Source organism: Copidosoma floridanum, unplaced genomic scaffold (assembly GCF_036245765.1).
Source record: "Copidosoma floridanum isolate Cflo_tuat_1 unplaced genomic scaffold, Cflo_Japanese_pri ptg000006l, whole genome shotgun sequence".
NCBI lineage: Eukaryota > Metazoa > Arthropoda > Insecta > Hymenoptera > Encyrtidae > Copidosoma > Copidosoma floridanum.
This window is the reverse complement of record NW_028321883.1, coordinates 27,478,641-27,501,427: the sequence shown is the minus strand read 5'-3', so window position 1 is coordinate 27,501,427 and position 22,787 is coordinate 27,478,641. Positions and strand designations below refer to the sequence as shown.

At 38.6% G+C, this 22,787-nt stretch overlaps 4 protein-coding genes across 7 annotated transcripts in view; 1 reads left to right on the top strand and 3 right to left on the bottom strand.

Annotated features, from left to right (window-relative positions):
* LOC106647146 (uncharacterized) overlaps positions 1-7,118 on the bottom strand; it is a 57,927-nt gene extending 50,809 nt beyond the window's left edge. Inside the window, exons 1-2 of one of the 2 annotated variants that reach the window (XM_014363415.2) lie at positions 6,869-7,118; positions 6,444-6,790 (exon numbers count right to left, since the gene is read on the bottom strand). In XM_014363415.2, coding sequence (XP_014218901.2) covers positions 6,444-6,728 — 285 coding nt within the window. In that variant the 5' untranslated portion in view covers positions 6,729-6,790; positions 6,869-7,118. Of the gene's footprint in view, positions 1-6,443 lie in introns of both variants that reach the window. The other variant, XM_089598555.1, reaches the window with a different exon arrangement.
* A 717-nt stretch (positions 7,119-7,835) lies between these two features.
* Positions 7,836-16,103, bottom strand: LOC106647145 (uncharacterized). The gene is made up of 16 exons (XM_014363414.2): positions 15,860-16,103; positions 15,402-15,519; positions 15,166-15,322; positions 14,730-15,044; positions 11,765-14,659; positions 11,521-11,667; positions 11,353-11,441; positions 11,049-11,270; positions 10,829-10,979; positions 10,554-10,769; positions 10,264-10,474; positions 10,029-10,177; positions 9,690-9,949; positions 9,341-9,524; positions 8,973-9,251; positions 7,836-8,877 (listed from the first exon to the last, which is right to left on the bottom strand). Exons 1-16 carry the CDS (start codon positions 15,990-15,992, stop codon positions 8,572-8,574), a joined length of 5,832 nt encoding a protein of 1,943 aa, XP_014218900.2. The 5' UTR covers positions 15,993-16,103; the 3' UTR covers positions 7,836-8,571.
* Positions 16,104-17,153: 1,050 nt separating this feature from the next.
* On the top strand, positions 17,154-20,306 carry Pp4-19C (protein phosphatase 19C). Of its 3 annotated transcripts, XM_014363446.2 has the most exons (7): positions 17,154-17,238; positions 17,368-17,481; positions 18,268-18,456; positions 18,545-18,697; positions 18,772-19,023; positions 19,098-19,336; positions 19,423-20,306. In XM_014363446.2, the coding sequence occupies exons 3-7, from the start codon at positions 18,307-18,309 to the stop codon at positions 19,550-19,552; spliced, it is 924 nt and encodes a 307-aa protein (XP_014218932.1). In that variant the 5' UTR covers positions 17,154-17,238; positions 17,368-17,481; positions 18,268-18,306; the 3' UTR covers positions 19,553-20,306. The 3 variants fall into 3 exon arrangements, with proteins under 3 accessions (XP_014218932.1, XP_014218933.1, XP_089455016.1); XM_014363447.2 differs by lacking the exon at positions 17,368-17,481; XM_089598890.1 differs by lacking the exon at positions 17,154-17,238 and having other exon boundaries at positions 17,247-17,481.
* Positions 20,307-20,530: 224 nt separating this feature from the next.
* LOC106647121 (tubulin alpha-4A chain) lies at positions 20,531-22,672 on the bottom strand. Its single transcript, XM_089598850.1, has 5 exons — positions 22,625-22,672; positions 21,894-22,113; positions 21,516-21,817; positions 20,848-21,429; positions 20,531-20,764 (listed from the first exon to the last, which is right to left on the bottom strand). Exons 1-5 carry the CDS (start codon positions 22,670-22,672, stop codon positions 20,531-20,533), a joined length of 1,386 nt encoding a protein of 461 aa, XP_089454976.1.
* Positions 22,673-22,787: the final 115 nt, after the last annotated feature.

Sequence of the window (22,787 nt, the reverse complement as noted above, 5' to 3'; positions counted from 1 at the left end):
AAAAAAAAAAAAAAAAAAAAAAAAAAAAAAGCACGCGAGCCAAAGAGAGAGAGAGAGTCCGTTCGTTAGATTGGACGTTAGCCGCAGTTGCAGGGCGTCCCGATTGATCGTGCAAACGAGAGACCGCTCGATTCCCTCGAGGAGGAGTATACACACCGGAGGTGGCACTGAAAAAAAAAAAGGAGGGAGGAGGGAAGGTACCGTTTCGCGAGAGCACATCCTTCGGACGATTATTATATATACCTGTGTATGGAAACAGCTGATGTGTACAGCATAGATCGGTTAACGATCTCTCTGCGTTATGCATTGCAGTCCCCCTCACTCTCGTCCTTTTTCCTTCAAGAAGATGCGATAGGGGTGTTTAAGACCATACGAAAGAGACCTGCTGATTAATGGGTTAATTGCGTAATGGCGAGGGACGGATTTTTGCGCACGTGTCTGTGTATATATATTTATATACATGCATGCTTGAGTTTGGGGTTGTCGAGCGAGGATGGAACAGAAGAGATCGCAATCTCGCGCAAATTGCCGACGAGCCGTTTTGAATTTTGTGAGTGCCTTGTATACACAGTAGTAGTGATAGGTAGCTAAGACTATTTTTGGGGGCAATCGGAGTGAGTTTAATTCAATAAATTGATCAATCGTATGCTGCTTGTTCGAAATCATCGATTTTAAAGATTTATAACATAGTCCAACCCACCCAACGCCTTTATAGGAACTATTCGACAAGATATACACATGTGCGACTGTACTTATCATCGAGGCAGTGCCCCACGAATCATTGATTACTCGTTCCTTACATCATATCACAACGTGGCAATTAAAATGTTCTCACGTATATTGTAACTGAAGTACTACATGATAGGCACATAAAAAAAAAAAAAAAAAAAAACCATAAATAAACTCCAGTTGCTTTATAAATACGTACAATATTACCATCAACAGTATAGCCCACCACGCGAAAATAGCATCTCCCAGCACGGAGAGAGAGCAAAAACTAGAGCACACGTGGTGAGATGCCTCCGAACTATGTATAAGTAATATACTTGTACTTACTTATACGAATGGAAAAAAGAAAGAAAGAAAAAAAAGAAAAAGCTTCAGCAGCACTTTACACCATAAAACCCATTTTCAGCGCAAGATATACATGAGCGGACGCGCGCGTGTGCGTCGACAATAAACTTCTCGCGGAGATATCAAGCGCTATACCACCGGGAAGGGATAGCACTGCATCGCAGCGGCTTAGCGCCGGCTCTTATAAAAGGTTCACTGCACCAGCAGCATCCACACCACCCCCCTCATCACCAAACTCGTGAACTCTCCTCCAGTGGAATATCCGCACTGGACGCACTATCCACTCGGAGAGTACGGTGTCATCGCAAAAAGTGCTCTCTATAGGGGAGAGGAGGAGCGGGGGGCATAACTCGTTGTCAACGCCGCGGCACGAAAATAGCCGGGCCGACGCCGCGGGCCAAAAGCTAAGCTCATCTCTGATGCTGCATTAAAATTAAATCCGGGGGCAGAGGCCCCTCTCTCTTTCCTTCCCGGTAATGGTTATCGGTACATAGGGATTTCGCTTGGGTCGAAAAATATCCCTTTGCTCGATGTACCACTCTCTCTCTCTCTCTTGGCTTTTCCGGTGTATATGGGATGTGGGGCTAGTTAGCTGCGGGGACCCCGGTATCACGTGGTACTTTGCTCGGTTGACACGTAATCGCGGATGTATTTCATTATTGTTATTATCACGGCTGTTTCTCGAAAGTAACGCGATTCTTGGGATTTATATGCTTGTTATGAGCTGCCTGCTATCGTACAATACGAGTTTAATATAACGGTATGAGCTCTCGATGGTGAGAAACATTTTTTCTTTTCGAGATCTCGTGTGTTTTTTTTGACAAATTCACGAGATACCGTGACTCTGAAGAATGCGCGATTGGCCTGAAGAGGTACAAGTATGAGATGAGTGGGCCCCTGTGTCCATGGATTTTGCTAACTCGTACTTAAAAAAAGAAGAAAAAAAAACCTCCTGATTGTAAGAGACAAGTATATGTGGTTTGTGATGAATTAAAAAATAATGATTTCAATACCGATGTTGCAGTAGTATATAGTAAGTACCTACTACGTCCTTTACTTCTTTCGTGCGAAACTAAACTCGAAATTAATTAGCTTTCGCGGCGTATTTTAATACTCGCTCTGAAGTAAATTATGGCACGCGGGGCGAGACAAAATTTATAATTACTGTACACCACCCGAGCTCCTTTCAACGCTGCGTTTCGGCGGTGTACCGCTGTATGGACGCAAACACAATTTCCTATTAATCATGAGTTATCCAACAACTCTTTTGAAAGCGCAAAGTGTCCATTTTTCACAATTTCTGGTAAAATACCAAATTTTAATATCAATGGCAAAGCTAACGAGAAAATGCTTGGACAATTGGTCAAGGATGGACATTTATTATTTTGATTAGATGAATAAACTTAAAATGGACTGTAATTTCAACTGCAAATAACCCTAACTATCATGAAATAGCTGCAAAATGTTTAATAAAGTTTTCTAGAGGTGATAATTTCCAAGTGGCATTTTTGGCGTAGGCGTGTAACTGGCGGAAATTACTTAGGTGTACCGATGGCGTCGATTCGCGGGACAATCGCCCGATTTGTAATAATCAAGCTCACGCGTCGTGAGAAAATATGGACTCTGCAATTTTTTTCTTTCTTCATTCCACCAACATTCAAAGTGAGGCTAATAGCTTTACTGGGAGAGGAAGAAATCGCGAGTGCATTGTTGCGTTGGAAGAGACAGGCTCTTGGATAACGCGGGAAGATAAATTCATCTCGGCTCCAATGATTGACTACTGCTCTCGGGTTTTCGCGAGGATTTGCATGAGAAAATCTCTCCCTCGCCGGTGCTGTTGCTCTCGCGTACAACATACACGAGGTATGCATGTGCAATAAATCGATTACAAGATCTTTTTTTTTTTTTTTTTTTTTTTTTTTCTCTCTTCCACAGAGATTTATAGGTTGAGAAACGAGGGTGTGTACACCCCTACCTTTTGATCGGGTGATGCAAATACATGCAGATTTTACGAAAATCGTTTCGACGCTTGTTTGTTGATTTCAAAAAACGAGCTCATTCTATACGTGAAATATGCATATAATGTTGCCTACATCTCGCGCTGCACAAATTATGTCAGCCTTAGTTCGGTTGGCCAACGCAAAAATAATCTTCGCCATGAACGCGTGGCATTTTTGCGCGTTTAGCGGAATACAAATTCGCAACGAAGGAAATTTAGCATACTTGTACTCGTCGGTGTTTTTTGAGCAGCGAAATGCGCTTTAGTGATGATACTTCATAACTAGGATAGCGAAGCAAAGTGAAATTTGCCTCTTCGTAAATCATCTCGTCTCGAACGAATCAAAGTGTTGCTAAAGTTTACAGGATAAGTACTCGGTTGAACGTTAAACGTACAGGTATAAGGTAAAATTGAGTTTAAATTGGAAAATGACACATTGTTTTTATATTTAGTCGTTGATCTTATAATTATACGTTCACATAAATAGTTTTACTATTTGTATGTTACGTCAGCCGATATCATTTCCAAATGTGTACCAACAGGTAAGGTATATATAATTGTAACTGGTATTTTCAATGATTCATACAATGTAAAAACTCTATGATACTTTGTACCGACATGCTGACTTTCGAAGGAAGAATTTATCGACTTGCAAAGAAACCCTGTGGAAAAATTCCCATGGCCTTTGCAATTTCCGTAGACGTAGAGAGTGTATGTAGCCAAAAGTAGTATACGTATAGACAGTCCTTGTGTACTATGGTGTGCGCCCAAAAAAGGTTTTATCGTTTCTTCGTGCTCTCGTGCAATGCGTTCGCCTATATATGTACACGTAGGTACATTAGATTCGGGAAGGGAAGCACGGACGCACAAAGGCGATTGTGCAGCAGCAGGACAGGCACGCAAAGGATGTTTGCAGGTGTTTTTTTTTTTTTTTTTTTTTTTATCGGCGATGAGAATTTTAGGGCCACAAAGCACGCGACGACGGACCATCACCAACTTGTCTCTCGTATAGCCGGTGCACCCATATATATATACAATACACTCCCACGCACAGGCCGTCTCTCTCCCTTGGGCTTTTTTGTTTTTGTTTTCTCCTCGCACGCGGACGCCTCGACGGAAACGGCTCGTGAATCCTTTCTTTTGGCGGTCCTCTTTCTTTCCCTCTGCCTCCCTCCACCGCGCACTCGTCATTTCCCTTTCGGCGTTGTCTTTGTTTTTTTTTTCTCCCCCCCCCTTTTTTTGTTTTGTTCTCTTCTCGCAGGGAAAAAGGCAAACAAACGCAGCCGCGTTATCGGAAGTGCCGGTGACGTCGTAAGTGAGTGGCGAAATGAATATTTCAATCACGCGCGCTCGCTCGGATTTGCATTTGTTTGCCTAGCGCCCTTTATCAGCTCCTTGCAACTGTTGGTGAATCGAGTATATATTATATACGTACTCGGTAAAAATGAAGGAATACCATTCCATTACTTGTATGTTTATATTTCCATTAAAAAAAAAAAAAAAGGAGCGAGATAACATCTGGTGCGATTCAAAGGCGGAGGTGATTATCTTTGATGCCTGAAAAATCATCGTATCATTTGTATACGCGCACACCTCCTCGCGGTCGGGAAGAAAAAAAAAACCATTGTTTGAAAAAAAAAATAAATAAAAGTTTCCGCGATTTCGTAAGACAAAAAAGAGAATATAAAAAGAGGGAAGGGTATAATATGTAGTAGAGTTAGCATGGGTTTTCTCGGGTCAAACGATTCGCCGGCGTGACGACGCGCCTCACTATTTTTAACCGCTCACGTGACGGCTTCGTGTTGTACGTGTACACTTTTCACATTTATAGTGTACCACAATAAAATCTTTAAAAATATGGAGGAAGAGATACGAGCGCCCCAATTTCGACGAATTGAGCTCTCGCGTTTTTTTTTTTTATTTTTATAATTGCTTTTGATTTGCGCTAGTTTTTCCGCTGTTGAACGATTATGTTGCGCGTGTGTGGTGAACCGGGACGTTTCTTTTTGCGACAAAAGACTCTGTCAAGTATTATATTTATACAAAATAGGTTCAACTTTATATGTATCGTGGTTGTTAGGTTTGATGATACACATAGAGATTTAAAATATGGGAAAAATTTTTTTATTCTTTTTCGCTCATATTTGAGACGCATAAATTTACAACTTGATTTTAAACGATTCAATCTGTGATGGTCTACAGTATATAAAGGGGCGTGAAGAGGTTTCGTGTGAGCTGTCCTTGTAAAACACGTGCACGTATTCGGCGAAAACGTAGAGAGAAAAATTATAATACGCAGGGGAAAACAAATTTTCCGGGTGTACGTGATGGACAAGCAGGTATTTTAAAACTATGAATAATACACGTAATGGTATACGTGCGTGTTTGAGTTTTAAATGTATAAACACAATGCGTAGACGGAACAGCTGACGAGGAGAGCGTTATTGGTCTTGGCTCGTTTCCTTCGTGAAAACTTTCTTTTTTTTTTTTTCTCGTATGTATACCTGCTCCTGCCGCTGCATTATTCTAGATCCTTGCACAGCGTATATACCATACCGATACTGTACGTGTATACAGGTACTATATGCGGTCACAGCTCTGTGACGATGTTACAAAAGACTCCGTGCAGTCTACAGGATATCTCTCTCGCCACAGGACTTTCGTTTTCTCTCTCTCTTTCTCTTTTCTCGGCACGATGACGTCGTGCGTGAGAAAAAAATGCTCTTGTGTTTGTTTTCGTACAATTTTCTTTTGGAAGGGAGACCCGCTGGTGGGACTGTATTTCCCCAACCCTGTTCTCGATACGCAGCTGCAGGTGCGAGAGGATCTTTAAATTTTGACGGATTTACGATATTTTCCTTTTTTTTTTTTTTTTTCTTCGATGTGGGAAAAAGTTGAAAATTTCGCAAGATCATGATTTTTTTAGCAGCCTCAACCTCGAATGCCGAGTACCTGGACTCTCTAATGTAAACAAGCGTACGGAAAGCCGTCTTAATGAGCGCCCTAATTGATATTAGCGCGCCGATTATTTTTACGCAATTTATCTTACATGCTGGCTCGAGTACTCAAGTATGACAGATTGCCAATTTCAAAAAAAGTGAAAAAAAAAAAAAAAACATTTTGTGCTACGTGGTGGATTAAATAATGATTATAAAAATTCACCAGCGTCAATCGGGTACTAAGTATGTACAACGGATACAATTCGAAATATATGAGTATAACAGACACGCGGAGAGAGATAACGTACACGTACATCCGATTCACAGTAAAAGTGAACTTGAAAACGCTTTGCGAATTTTCAAGAAACAATTGAATATAAAAAAATACTTGGCTTCTCTCTAAAAAAAGGTATAAGTAATTGTGGACTCACCTCGTCGCTCATCTGTACATCGGGTATCAAGCTTCGGGCAAAAGGAGTCATCTCGCCACCGACAAACCCCATGTTCCCCTGACCGAGCGAGTAATAATTGTTCCCAGCAAAGTCCGAACCAATGGTATTGTTGTCATTGGCAACGAGGAGCGACTTGCTGCCGCAGCTGATGAAAGACCGGGCGTAGCTGCTTTTGAACAAACCGTTGGACACCTCCTCGCCGAGGGCGAACTCGACCCTCGTCGTCGGCGCTGTTACGCCTCCGTTTTCCTGTTCCTGAGACATGTTTGTGATGTCTTCGTCCGCGATTCAATCGACAAAGTTGTACAACCGGCTGATGGTTCGATCTGCAGGGTGACGTTAAATTAGTTTTTGATGCTCGCGCACCAAGATAAACAATCAACGCACACCCTTATTTCTCTCACCGGCTCCTAGATGCAGTCGACACTGCATCAGAGCTGACTCGCCGTTATCCCTCACGTCGAAACGAACATGATACGTTTTACAAAAACGAAAATGCAAAACAAGTACACTTGCCACACAACGATTCCCGCGATAAACACGCCAAGATTTTCGTCCTTCAAATTTTAACGGTAGGTAAATTAGTTATCAGTTGTGAGCGAGCGCGTGCTTATTTCCGGAGCTAAGCTGGAAACAAATCACACCCGTCCCTCTCGAGACTACGCGCCGAACTGTCTCTGACATTCGGCCAAGCAAAGCGCACATTTTCTTTTCAAAACGTGTTCTTTCCTCGATGCCAGCGGCGCCAGTACCGGCTACGGATGACTCCGCAACTATACCGCACTACCGGTAAAATTTGAATATTTCGGAGCCATATCGGTAACACCAGTATGACCTTTCGAGGCTATAATTTTCGATTTACTCAAAATACGCGTAGGTATGTTCGTGCTGTTTTACATGAATTTTCTTCAAATAGGTACGTATTTTCATCTTGCAAATCTAAAGCTGATCCATATTATCGACCTACTCGAAACGTTTCACAATAATATCCTTCTTTTGGACTATTCACATGTGTGTAACACTTGAAGTAATCTAATCCATAGGGGTGAATGGTTTCATAACAGCTTATTTTTTTCTCCTTTATTTCTTCTTCTTCCGGTTAGCGTATATGTATAGTTGACATTGTCTCTGCACACTGGAATAACTAGACTGGCGAGCTTGCCAGGTGTCAAAGAACCCTCGTGCACGTTGTAGGGTAATAACAGGTAAGTATAGACAGCTGACTACCTATTATTATAAAAGGTAGCAGTTCTTCTGCTTCCGTATCATGGGTTTATACCTTACATCCTATTTGATGCAAGCTATTACGGTACATTGTATACAAGACTAACATAACAACTTTTTGGAATGTAAACATAAATTTATTCATTGTTTTTTTTTAAAATGATTTACAAAAATAAAGATTTCTTTTGTCAATTGTATTGAAATATATAGGTACTAATGAACCACAGTTGATAGTGAAGCTCAAATAATCCTAGTAAAACTCTCTCCAGATTTAACGCTTCATTGCACAAAGTTGTCAATGTCTAAAGGACAGTTCTGTGTTATTTATATAGTACGTTTGTTTTGATTTGTTTATAATTGTAACGTTAATAAACGGCAGAGTCATTTGCTGCTACTTATCCAATATTTGAGTTTTGTTCGATTTTCGGTAGGAAATATTTTGTATTTACAGTAACTTATGAATAATATTTATTAAAAATTTTCGTACTTAACTGTTTCAGCAACATTTAAAACTATTTAAATGCACATAAGTTTTTGAAAGAAAACTTTTAATAACAACAAAATGTTTTTTTTTCTTATTTACTATGATTTCATTTAATTAACTTATTGATGAAGTCAACAGTTGAAGAAAATTTATAGTCTCGATATCGATTATATTTATATACCTCATTAAAGAAAAGTTCGATCCGATCGACGGCCCGAATTTTCTAAAGTACTATTTTTGCTTCCATATAATTAACTTGAATAACAACACAACATTTAAAGCATGACCAGTAGATACCGATCATTCACTGTACATTTAACAAAAAAACAACATATTTATACTTTTTTAACAGAAAAACATTTGTACAGAATTCGCGAACGTTTCACAAAAAGTCATCAACTATCGGGTACCATAACGAGGTGTTACGGGCGTATAGTCTTTTTTTACGCGTGACGAGCTGTTTTTCAGCACAATGTGCGGCGAAACGTCCGACATGCTACCGTATTGAGACAGCTTTTCTAAGCGACGCTGTATCGTAATACCGGCAGGGCTGTCCTGTGGACCAAGCAACGATGAGTTATTGTGAAACGACGTTCGTTCGGAAATCGGTCCCGTAGGTGTGCTCTGGTTCGACCGAGGCTTTAGCTTTTTCGACAACTCAGCTTGAACTTCATTGAGGCAGCTTTCCGCATAAGTTACCGGATTCTGTTGAAAAAAAAGTAAAAAATAATTAATTAATTTCTGTGATGTACACATATTTTTTTTAGCAATTAAATTAAAACAAAACATTAGACGGTTACCTGAACGACATCTTTAAGACTACGAATCTCCTTGGAGAGGTAAGATTGTCGAGGATTGCAGGTGAACACGCTCTTTTCCGAGCAATAGGCGAGCGCTACGCTCCAGGCACTGTTCCTTCGGTACTCCAAATTGCTGCAAGCAACAACAGCGCCTGGAGTGAATAATCCTTGGTAGCCGTACGAATTGATGCCACCCCAGAATAGTACTGATAAATAGGATGAGCCTTCGTTGCCTGGTTTTGGGTAGGCGAGATTCATCACGTCAAAGTTTTTCATACCCTGTCAATAAAGCGTCAATTGCATAATAAAATACAAAAATGAATAACGCAGTGATGAAGGTAGTTTGGAAACTTTTGGATAAAACTTACGTATGGCGCTGGACCCCAGGAAACAACGACACCGATGGTATCGATTTCATTGAATTTAGGCTCGAAACACGACGACGTGATGTCGGGTATCAGAGTGCAAATTCGAATGGGATAAGGCAGCTTCAGCATCGTCTCTGTCTTCAAGTGCGTGAATCTGTTGGCTGTAAGACTAAGCTCATTGCCTCTGCAAAAAAACCTTATTTTCAGACACCAGTTTTTTTTTCATCTCATAACGTTAGATTTCTTTATTTTTAAAATAATTTTATTACTCGCTATTTGTCCACGATATGCCTCAAGTATAATGTGAGTCGATTGATTAAGGGATTTTGTAAATAACATTCACCCTCACCTGCCAGCGGAAGCAAACGCGTTGTATACGGTGATAGTGCTACCCTCCTTGACATCGTAGCTCGAGTCCTCGTTGGCACCCCAGATACTCAGCATCGCCGTAGACCTGTCATCGACCAAGCGTACCTTGAGTACCGGTGTCACCTGCCGTGGTGGCGGCAAACCCTCTCGCATTTTTGACTCTAGTCTCTGTTTGAATTGCTCCTGCTTGCGCTCCAAGTGATCGTGTTTAAACATTTTTTCTTGCGATTTCGTGGCCCTCTTAATTTTGCATGAAATTTTTTAAAATTATTTTCTTAGTAATTACACGAAAAAAATGTGTTATCATGATTTTACTTACTTGAGAAAGCTCAAATTCCTCATCAGAATCCGATTTATTTTTTGAATCGAATTTTTTTTCAGCCTCGGCGTACATGACGTCCATTTTCAATTGACAAGTGCGCTCGTGAGCTATTGCGGCTTTTTCTTCGCTCCTGGCGTTGCGGTATACTTAAAAAAAAAAAAAAAAAAAATTATAATAAAAAAATATCAGTACAATTAAATTGTTTTAATTATAAACTGGCGTGAAGTCATACTTGATTGGCCATTCGCGGTCTTTTCGCGATACAATAGTGGATACACTCTGGCTGCAACAATAGTCACCTGACCGACAAGACCTCCATTAGGCAAAACAGTTTTTAGTTTAATTGGCAATGGTCGCGAGTTGAGCTGAAAACCCAGTTTTGTGTCCCATCTCGCTCGCCTTGTGCAATTTGCATGTAGTTTCAAACTGACGTTTGTTGGTTTCTTAAAATCAGGGAATAGATTACATTTAATCATGCAATAGTGATCACTCAAAAAAACAGGTGAATTTTTATGTTTTTACCTCCAAAGGATGGAATCCTCTTTCGCACTCTAGCAGCTCAGCACCATAGGTAATAATTTTAGTGCCCTCTTTGATTTTGCCATTCAAAACGTAACTCGTCATTGAGTTGTCTAGTGTTAGGGGAATGCTGTACCAGCCATCTGTAGCTTCAACTCTTAAATGCGACAAGCCTAATCTAATTCGAGATTCTTTCTCTGTCTCATCGCCAAATTTTTGCTGAAATTTTCATCAACTATTGGTAATTTTTTTAAAAATAAAAGCACCGTAATCATTACCTCTTCGACTAAAGAGATGCACAAAACCATACGACGTGTTGGAACGTCGTCTTTTTCCAAGATCCGCCTTAATGCTGGTCTCTCTGCCCGATCAATTTCTCGGTCGTAGCGGTATTTCAATTCTTGCATGACACGCTCTGGTTTTAACGTTCTAAAAAAATTAAAAAATTAATATAAAATTGCCTTCCATAAGCTAATATTGGAAAATTGGTTTTATTACTTTGGCAAATGCAAGGAATCAAAGTGTATTCTGTCGATCGAAGCGAGCTTCCAAACAATCCACCTGTAATGATTTTCAATCCAGCCTGTGGGTAAAAGTTTTGGATCAACGCCTTGCATTGCCAAAAATGCACTAACAAACTCGGCAACACCAGCGTGACCGTTTTCGTCGAAAATTAAACTCGCACCGTCACCAACATCTAAACTAACAACCTTTTCATTTCTGAAATAATTTTGTGATGCTCAAAAAATTTATGTTGAAATGATTGTTTTCGATTCATTTAAAGTTATGAGTTAGTACAAACCCAATGATGTTAGAAGAAATAAATTTATAGCATATAGCGTTTGATGCTGTAACTTCGAGCACTTTTGCATCTGGATGATCTAGTATTATCTGCAAACGTAAATATTTTTCATGAATGTGGCTATTATGATGAACTTTGTAAAATCAATTTGAGTACTAAAATTCTTACGTGTTCAGTCTTACGAGCGTTAGGCACAAAGTTGCCTACTATATCAGACCATGATTTTCGATTTTTACTATTTACAAGTCGCTCTTGTAACAAACTACCTACTACAGGCTTAACTTTTATCTGCTTTTTATTTTTTATTATTTTTTCCTACAAGAACGCAATCTCATTAATACCTGGTTGTAACAAGTCTTTGAAATTTGTTTCAAAGATATGGGAAATATTTTTTTCAAATGTAAAAACATACCTGTTGTTGGATAGCTCTCCACCGCTCTTTAGACAAGTCCTTGTCCACTACTTTGACGCGCAATTCAGTTTCTTTCAGGGATGACTGTAAACTGTTTTTCTGCTCATTGAACTTGCTACTGCACTCCTCGATATCGGATTCATTGGAGAACAATTTTTTGCCGGGAAACTCAAAGCCAACCCTAGGCTTTTTCACTGTCGTTAACGGCGTGACTTCAGTGTCCATGTGCTTTCGTTTCTCACCACCTTTAGCAACTTTCTCGATCACGACGTTACACTTTTCTGGCAATTTTACAGGCGAAGCTTTTATCACATCGTAATGAGACACTTTCGTGCTTTTTTGCACATTTAACGTGTTCGCACATTGTACAGATAGGTGTTGTCTTACCGAGGTCTGATTGGAAATCGATATGGTCTCACCTTCGTTGATGTACAGATCAATACACTTGTCGTACTTTACGAGATGTTTCTTAAGGAAACTTTCATACCTCGAGTAACGACGAAAGCTCTCGACAGAGTCTTGAAACGAAAAACCTCGTAGATCACCAAATTTCTCAGACTTTGAGTCACTAGCTAGTGCAGTATTTTCTTCCTTCTTGCTTTTATGCTTCTTCACCTTTGGATCCGGTGAATTTACTTTAGAGCTGTTCAGATGGCTGATTTCGATTTTAGACAACCAAGAATCTGAATGAGGATCAAAGCACTGGCTGATTGACAAACCTTGTTCAAGCGGTTGATTTGCGTAAGTTTCATCAACCGGATCGGATTTGTTGAGCTTGAGTGCATCTGGACTGACGTTATTGGCTACTGGGAAACCGCAAAAAGATCGGCACCTTTCTGTCCTCTTTGGCTCGCAACTTTCTAATTTTAGCTTAAGGTTTCCTATTTGACTCTTCATAGGCTTATTTTCTGGTTTGGCTATTGGACTGCTGGTTCTCAAGAGACCAATATCTGCTTTCTTTCCTTCCATTGTATGCATTGACTTTGGAAGCGATCTGAAAGGATTAGTATCCACTGGTGTGTGTGATGCACTTGGAACAGAGAGGCAATTGTCATTTCCGACTTCTGTTTTTGCAGAATCTATTTGGAACAATTTTTCTAAATCACCAAGATTATAAAAGACATCGTCTGTATCGCTGCTCATAAACAATTTCACATCTTCGATGCTTTTTTTATTGCGATTCGTCGAGGTTGAAGGTTTGTTGATATGATTTTTATTGCAACTCAATTTTGAAAATTTTTTCTTATTCAGATGAAGAAGACTGTTTTCATTATTGACCTCTTGGCTTAACTGTTCGTACATTTTTGAATAAAACTGTTCTTTTTCTGGATCAATGGAAATATTTTTTCCTCCAGCTGTTGAGAAACAATCATTTGTTGCTTTTGTATCTACAACTGTAATTTTATTTTCAACAGCATTCGTTGTTTTAGAATTTTTTATGTCTCTGTTGAATGCAACTACAGCTTTATCGAAAGGTTTTTTAATAGTTTTTGATTGCAATTTTCTTCGCTTCAAAGAACTCAAACCGTTTTCGTCAACATTGTCCAACTCTTTATACACATTTGAATAGTAATTTTCTTTTTCGTCACTGACATCTATTTTTTTACCACGTGCAGTTGAAAAGCCATCAGTAGTTTGCTTATCAAGTACTTCTATTCCGTTTTCAATGAAAGTTAAAGACGTGATTGTACAATTATTAAAATTATTTCCACCCATCAAATTAACAGTTTTCTCTGACGGTTTTGTGTTTAGTTTTAATGATGGTTTTTTGTTTGCTTTTAAATTGTTCAAACTATTCTGATTGACGTCACTCAGTTCATTATACACATTAGAATAATAATTTTCTTTTTCTTCACTGATTTTAATATGTTTCCCATTAGCGGTTGAAAAACCGTTGTTCATTGTCTCAGCACACTCAGCACTAGATTTTGGTTCTAAAAATTCTTGTAAATCTAATTCTTCAAAAAGCTTTAATTTTTCAACTTTTTTCAACTTTCCATCTTCAACTAATGAACTTTTATTTACATTTGCTACAGACGAAAATTTAGAAGTGCAATCTTTACTCTTAGGCAACTGCAACTTGTTTTTTTTCAAGCCAATAAAGGTATTTTCATTTAAAGTTTCACTTTCTATTTCACTATAAATTTTTTTATAGTTCAACAGAGTATCCTCATTTACAACAATGCCTTTACCATTGGCTGTTGAAAATCCAGTGTCAGATTCACTCGAAGAAATACCCAAGTCAGATAATTCTTTCTTAATTAAATTACTATTACAAATTACATTACCTTCACTGTTTGTACTGGTTATTGGTAGAGTTATTAAATCTCCTATTGCGGGTTTTACGTCAGGTTTTTCTTTTTTCACAAATACATTTTCATTTACCTGAAGGTCCATTGCATTCCAATCTTCCACAAATTCAGGTGGCACTGCATTGTTGAAATGATTATTTGGTTCTTCATCTTTCTTTGATTGTTCATTCTGTTCTAACAAATTTTTCAAATCTGAAAATTTTGTAAAAGACATTGATTTCAGAGGTTCACTTTTTGTATCTCTTTTTTCGACGGCAAACTTCGCGTTTGCGATTTCAAGATCTTTGACCGAACTAGAAAACACTTCTTTTGGAATAATAGTATGATTAATATCCGATAGTCTCTTTAAAGGCTTTTGATTGCGTTTTATAGAGGCAATCCTATCCAGCATGTGATGATCCACGTCTTCATTTTCTTCTTTAACAATATTATATTTTTTAACACGCGATTCTGATAAATCTGTCAAACTAGGTTTTTCATCTTGATTAATACTGTAACACAATTGATCGATGGACGTAAACGATGCATTGATGAAAAATTCTTGTGTTGACGTATTGCTGTTCTTGTCAAATTTTGTATTCTTCTAAAAAATGATACATAAGTGAAGTTTTGATCTATAAATATTACACTGAAAAAAAAAAATTGGAACTTACACAAAGTGGTTTATTTTCATTTAAATCTGAAATGCTTTTGATAGGACTGAAACATTCATTTGGAATTGGCTCCAATTTATTATCTGTAATAGGCTCATTATTCACTGAATCAGCCGCATCAGAAGGAACTTTATCACTATTACTACTAATACTACTTTGTTGATCAATATCTAAATCCATATTAATGGTACTCAGAATTCGACGTTTTGCATATTTTCGGGATCTTTTTTTCCCTCCCAGTACTGGAGAAGTAAGAGCATCCATTCCTGGCTTTACCTCTTTGGAATTCGGAGTTTTTGGCAGAGACATTGAACTCTAAAACATAAAATAAAATTATAATCAAGCTGTAAATTACTACATGCATACATTGAAACGAACATAAATTTAATATAAAAAACAAAAAATATTCATACTATGTGATGGACAACAAATTTACCATATGGACAGAATTTTCCGTTTTATCACAGTTATCAGCTTCTCCTCTAAGATTGCTCTCTGGAGTCTCCATGTCACTGGTCCACAATAGGCTTGTTTTAGCGATAAATGACTTAAGATCAGCTGGAGTTCTTGGTATTATTGCTTTACCAGGAGATCTAAAACAAAAGTATAAAAATTATTAAGTGCTATGTTGTGGAGTTAAATTAGCAAATGATGGTCATTCTTCACCCTTACTCTTCAGTGTTTTTGAAAAGTGTCGGAGTTTTTAACGAAATAATTGACGAATTGTGCGTGTTATTAGCTAGTGTGATTTTTGGTGAAAAATATGTTGTACTTTTTACTTGGTCATCATCTAAAAAAATAAAAAAAAGATGTACAAAATACGTAGGTTATCAAATTTAGTTATTTTCTATTGTTGTATGTAGGTATGCTTGTGTGGGAATCAAGACAAATAAAGTCAGCTGTACTTTTGATTCACCAATCCACGATTCTCGTATACACGTATAACTTACCAATCAGTTGACTACATACTACGACAGAGACACAAAATCGTCTCATCAATAACAAATAAACATCCAACCTATTCTCGCGCATGCCAAACCGTCTAAACGATTAATATTTACTTTTGTTGGAAGCCTGGTGTACTTGTGGTCACGTCTTAATTTTAGTAGATACGTCGGTGTGGTCCTTACCTGAAAATATATCCTGCGATCCTGAGTAATCCTGAAAACCATCGCAGCTAGCGTTGACTGGTACATTCTTGTTATTCTCCTCGATCAGATTTGTTTCCACAATGACGACATTGCCAGTCGCACAAACGTTCATATTCTCAATGAACCATTAACCAACAATAAGCGTTGCTTTTTTTGTAACAATAAATTTAACGCAAAAGAAATCAAAATTTATCAACAACTCTGTTCTTCCGTCGACATCAAGCCAGACGAACAAAAGAGCAGTAATAAAAAAACTGTATACTTAGTGAAGTACTGCCGCCAAATTTTGGTCACGCAAAAGCACGTGTAGTAAGTAGTAAGTACCCTATAGGTAGGTAGTTGGAGCAGCTCGATCCCTGCAGAGGTAATTTCAATTGGGCATGGTATATGTATGAAAATAAATAGGAATACTGTGAAGTTTATCTATTTTTATGTACATAAAATGTACAAAGTACCTCAGTTCCTCAGTACCTGGGCTCTGGTGGTCATTCCATTAAGTAAACAATTTTGTTGGTCTTTAACAGGTTTTTTAAAAACTACTTCAGACAAATGACAATCTTTTGACTTCATTTGAAAAAAATTTAAATCGATGAGTATTTTTAAATTTTGGGTCTGACTAACCGCCTGTAGGTGTGAGAAACATGAAACATGCAAGAATTTCATTCATTTCATTGCAGGGATTTTGATTTTTTACACAACTCCAAAGGAAAAATAACATTACTTACTTAGTGTGAATAAAAAACAAGTGATGAGGAGGATATATAAGATAAGAAGAGGGGGTTATTTGGGGGTTACACTCATTAACGCAGATTGCGTGTTGGCTTACCTCTTTATTTTACTATCTTAAGGTCAAATTATTTTAGTTCTTTCTGCATTATTGATTTTGCCCAGAATTGTTATTTGCTAACAAAGAATTTTTTTTCATTTAGGCCTAAGAGCTAAGATAGTAAAGAACAAAGGAGAAAAATATGCTTCATAGGAATAGATGGGTTGGCGACATTGTGCCTAAAACTAGACTAGTAATGAATATAGCACGAATACAATAGATTCTATTAAATAAATCTAGAGTATCAAGTTTTGGTACAAATTTAAATATTGTTAAATATTTAAGAAATTGATACGTACAGAAATATTACTTAAAATTCCTGTTTACTTTTTAAAATTATCATCACGTCCACAACGTCAATGCCTTCTTTACCAACCTCTCGAGTCGTGCATATCCCGCTTTTCCGCAGCCAAAAAAAAAAAAAAAAAAAACGGAGTGCGTGCGGGGGAATAGAGTGTACACTACAGAGCTACTGCCAGACACACGAAATCAATCAGCAAGAGCTGGCGTGATCCTTAGGTCTGCACACGACGTAAGTAAACATCAAATACTGTCTAGACTCCGGACTTCGTGCTGAACTTGAGTCCAAGGGAGTAGCGTGTGCGTGTGTACATTCAAGCAGTGTCCTGTTAATCCTGTTATTCGTGCTTTCTCCTGGTAGTGGTGGTTACAGCGGAGATCTCTATACACTCCGTGGCGCCGGTGGCTTTCATCATACTTTCACCTCCGTCTTCCGAGCACTTTTTTCTCTTTCTCTAGGAAGGAGAACGCTCTGGTGGGTATCTGGGTATATTATACGTGCTTGTACCTGTGTGTGCTAGAGGAGATTCGCGAGATGCGTCAGTCGGACGTTTATTTTTAAATTTAATTCACCAAGTACATTTAACATTAATACGCTGCACCACCCTGATTTTAATTGGGTGATCCCAAGAATATTTCATTTTTTATATTTTTCGAAGGTTTGGGGATCATGTGCGTTGTATTTACAACGATTTTTGGCTTTTGCTTGCTATTTTTGACTGTTTTCTATGGGATCGTTCATTGGGGTTTCATCTTTATATTTGTGCTAGTTTTCCTGATTATTGCTAAACGCTATGTATAGCTTTTTAGTGTTTGTTTTCTGTATTTTACAACATCATCAGTACTTGTTTTTATGCTTTTAACAAGGTACCATCATTATCTATTCCTAATCACTTGCAATGCCATTACATGTGTATGATTGGTATTTTACATACACCTACTTTCTGATTTTGCATTGATTTAAGTACAAGTAAATGTTTACTTCATTCATGTTAATAGTACAATACACCCATTAAGTCTGTTACACATGTGTTTTTGCTTTGATTTAATACAACATCATCACTAAAATTTCCATAGATTTTTAGTATGTTACTAGCACTTCAATCTGAAGTATTTATCGTTTACTTTCTATGTTTTGATTGTATTGAAACAGTTAGGATGGTTGTTTATTTATAGTAAATGGCAAATACATAACCTTATTTGTTTGATGTCGACACTATTGATTTTCAGGTAGTACTCTAATAAAATTTTTCTTTTTCAGATATTTCAACTAGTTAAGAACACTATTAAATAAATTAAAATGGCCGATTCCAGTGATCTGGATCGGCAGATAGAGCAACTGAAGAAGTGTGAAATAATAAATGAAGCGGAAGTTAAAGCACTTTGTGCCAAAGCTCGTGAAATTCTCATTGAAGAGAGCAATGTTCAAAGAGTAGATTCACCAGTCACTGTGTGTATTAAAAAATCAAAATTTTATTTAATAATTCCTTAAGAGTGATAAGATTGAAATAATTTTTTTGTTTGTTTCATTGATACAGGTGTGCGGGGATATACATGGACAGTTTTATGATTTAAAAGAGTTGTTCAAAGTTGGCGGCGACGTTCCTGAGACGAATTACCTATTCATGGGAGATTTTGTGGACAGAGGATTTTTCAGTGTTGAAACATTTCTTCTTTTGTTAGCCTTAAAAGTAAGATTTCTAATTTTTATGTTCGTAAAATACAAATTGAGAATACCATACGTATTTTTTGGTATTATTTGCAGGTTCGTTACCCAGACAGAATCACTTTAATCAGAGGCAATCACGAATCAAGGCAGATTACGCAAGTTTATGGCTTTTATGATGAATGTGTGCGTAAATACGGAAGCAATACAGTTTGGCGTCATTGTACGGAAATTTTTGACTATCTGTCGCTGTCTGCCATTATTGACGGAAAAATATTTTGTGTCCACGGTGGGCTCTCTCCAAGTATACAGACACTTGATCAAATTCGTATTATAGACAGAAAACAAGAAGTAAGATTTTTTTTTACAAAAATCCTAAAACCTTGATTTGTTACTACTAAAGTATTCATGCTATGATTACTAAGGTTCCACATGATGGTCCTATGTGTGACCTTTTGTGGTCTGATCCAGAAGAGGCTCAGGGCTGGGGTGTTTCTCCACGAGGAGCAGGCTATCTCTTTGGTAGTGACGTCGTGGCTCAGTTCAACTCTGCTAATGACATTGACATGATTTGTAGAGCTCATCAACTGGTAATGGAAGGATATAAATGGCACTTCAACGAAACAGTGCTCACAGTTTGGTCAGCTCCAAATTACTGTTACAGGTAAAATTATTTAAATAAAGTTTTTTCTTCTACTTTTCTAGTATGAAATTTTAAAAACAAAAAATACTTATGGTTTATTCTCTTAGGTGTGGCAATGTGGCTGCTATACTCGAATTAAATGAGCATTTGCAAAGAGATTTCACGATATTTGAAGCTGCTCCGCAAGAGAGTAGAGGAACGCCAAGCAAAAAACCTCAAGCTGACTACTTTTTGTGAAGTATTGATTTTTATCGTAATATGATTTTCTAGATAAGATAAAACAATTTTTTATGAAAGACACCATACATGCTTATGGAGACGTTTTTTTATTTGTTTGAAATGCGCTATAATTTATGACATCAGAATACAAAAGTAAGAGCTTCTTCTTGTTGGATTTTTGCACCAATAAATTTTTGTAATTCTTTCGTAGCGCACATTCTTACATTTTATTTATAAACATTAACGATTTTTGAAATTCTTCCAACTTGGCATTATTGAGCCTAATATTATGATCTATTCGTAAATTTTTATACCCAAAATTACAATCGATGACTTATTGTTCACACATTAAGAATCACTTATATGTGAACAAAAATCAAAGAATTAAAAAATGAAATTTTTCTTGAAAAATCAATTCTAAATAATAATTGAAATATACCTGAAATAAATTCAATTTTTCGTCATGTATTTTGCGCAAATTGTAACAGCATTGTAATTTATTTAAAAACTGACTGAATGAGAAAAAAAGTAAAGTCTCGTGTAAAGACATAGTGTAAATAACTCATTTCTTCAACTTTGTGCACTGATACCCAGTATCCATATATTAAATTAAACGACGTTTTTTTTTTTTTCTATCTATGTAATTCGCCTTTCTCTACCAAGTGTGTACTACGTACCTTTATCCCGAAATTTTTCAAATTTACGTCAATACTTACAGTATGAAATTTATATATGTTTTTAATGAAATATACAATCTCTTTTTTAGTGAGTATAAAAAAAACTGCAGTCCTATTTATTCAATAACGGAATCACATACATATATCACGTGTAAAATTTAATCGTTACCCTGGACATATACATACACACGTACGTAAGAACTACTGCACGCGATGAAAAAAAAAAAAAAAAAAAAAAGCGAGTCTCCAAAATGTACAATGGTATCAAAAGTGAATAAACTAAGGTAAACAAATGTGTAAAACACCGAGAAACTTGTCTTCAGTACTCGTCCATGGACAAGGGTATCGAGTCTGCGGCGACTTCCTCGTAATCTCGCTCAAGTGCCGCCAGATCCTCTCGCGCCTCGCTGAACTCACCCTCTTCCATGCCCTCGCCGACGTACCAATGCACGAAGGCTCGTTTGTTGAACATCAAGTCGAATTTGTAATTGAGCTTGGCCCAAGCCTCGCCTATCGCCGTCGTGTTGCTCAGCATCGACACCGCCCTGTGTATCTGCACACAAAAACGAACCATTTATGAATAACTGCAACTCCAAATGACGCGAAAAACGCGACAAACGAGAGACAAATGATAACCTTGGCCAAATCGCCGTTCGGCACTACGGTGGGCGGCTGATAGTTGATGCCAACCTTGAACCCCGTTGGACACCAGTCGACGAACCTGACGCTGCTCTTGGCCTTGATGGCGGCGATCGCAAAGTTGACGTCCTTGGGCACCACGTCGCCCCGATAAACTAAACAGCAGGCCATGTACTTGCCCTCGCGAGGGTCGCACTTGACCATCTGGCTACCAGGCTCGAAGCAATCGCCCGTTATCTCCGAGACGGACATGCCCTCGTGGAAGGCCTTGTCGACGGATATGACCGGCGCGTAAGCGGCCAGCGGAAAGTGGATCCGAGGGTAGGGCACGAGATTCGTTTGGAAGTCGGTGAGGTCGATGTTGAGGGCCCCGTCGAAGCGCAGGGAGGCCGTTATCGACGACACGACCTGGCTGATCAGCCGATTGAGGTTCATGTAAGTCGGCCGGCCTATGTTGAGCTTGCGCCTGCATATGTCGTAGATCGCCTCGTTGTCGACCATGAAGGTGCACTCCGAGTGGGTGATGGTCGCGTGGGTCGTCAGACAGGCATTGTACGGCTCGACCACGGCGGTCGACACCTACAAATTAAAAAAAACACACTGGATGATGCTAGCAATACTTGTATTTACAGGTGGGTTAAAATAAAAAAAAAATTGCGTGCAACCTGTGGAGCCGGATAGACGGTGAACTCGAGCTTGTTCTTTTTGCCGTAGTCATTGCTCAGCTTCTCCATGAGCAGCGAAGTGAAGCCCGAGCCCGTGCCACCCCCGAACGAGTGGAATACAAAGAAGCCCTGGAGACTGTGGCATTGGTCGGTGAAGCGCCGTATCCTGTCCATGACCTGGTGTATGATTTCCTGGCCCACCGAGTAATAGCCCCGCGCATAGTTGTTCGCCGCGTCCTCCTTGCCGTTGATCAACTGCTCCGGATGATAGAGCTGCTTGTACTTGCCCGTTCGGATCTCGTCTGTTCGTACACGTACACAATTAAAGTTTCATCGAGATCAGTCGAATAATCAACAGCAATGAAAGTGTAAAGTAACCGATGACAGTGGGCTCGAGGTCGATGATTATGGCACGGGGTATCATCTTGCCCTTGCTCGTCTCGCAGAAGAACGTCTCGAAGCAGTCGTTGGAGCCGGACGTCTTGTCCGAGGGTATGGTGCCGTCGGGCTGTATCCCGTGCTCCAGGCAGTACAGCTCCCAGCAGGAGTTGCCGATCTGCACTCCGGCCTGCCCGACGTGTATCGATATGCATTCCCGCTGCTTTGGATCGGGATGATATGCGTGCGATCGTTATTATATATATATACGGGCCCTTCTCAACTACAGGGGTGTGCTTATTTCTTTTGCACTCGACACTCGTGATTATCGTTACTGTGCGTGTGTTTATTTACCATTTTTTTTTTTTTTTTTTTTTTTTTTCCCTTGTCCACGCGCTATTTACAACCAAAAAATTTTACGGTACACGGGGAATTTTGAGCGGAGCCAAAGTTTAACGGGGATGAGGAATCTTATACGCCGAGATTTACCACATGTTCACAAAAACTATGGTATTATACTTGAAAATTTACAATGAAAGTTACGAAAAGGGTGATGATGTTGGAAACTTGGAAATTTTTCGCGTCAAATCATCTCGGTGGCCGAAAATAAATGAGTCCCGGAGGCCTTGACAGCCTGTGCCTATGGAAACTGAAAACAATGGAAGAAAAAGAAAATAATATTCCATTCCTAATAATTCAAAGTAAACGTCTTGTATACGTTGCGAAAAAACCACGTAGATTCTATAAACTCGTAGATTTTTATTTCCAAATATGAACATAATTGTGCTCTTTTAAAATAATCCAAGTCAAGGTTCGAAAGAAGTAACCGCGTTGAAATCGCAAAAAACCGCTCTTTTCTGTCGGTCATTTGAATTTCCGCGCTGTTACTCTAGC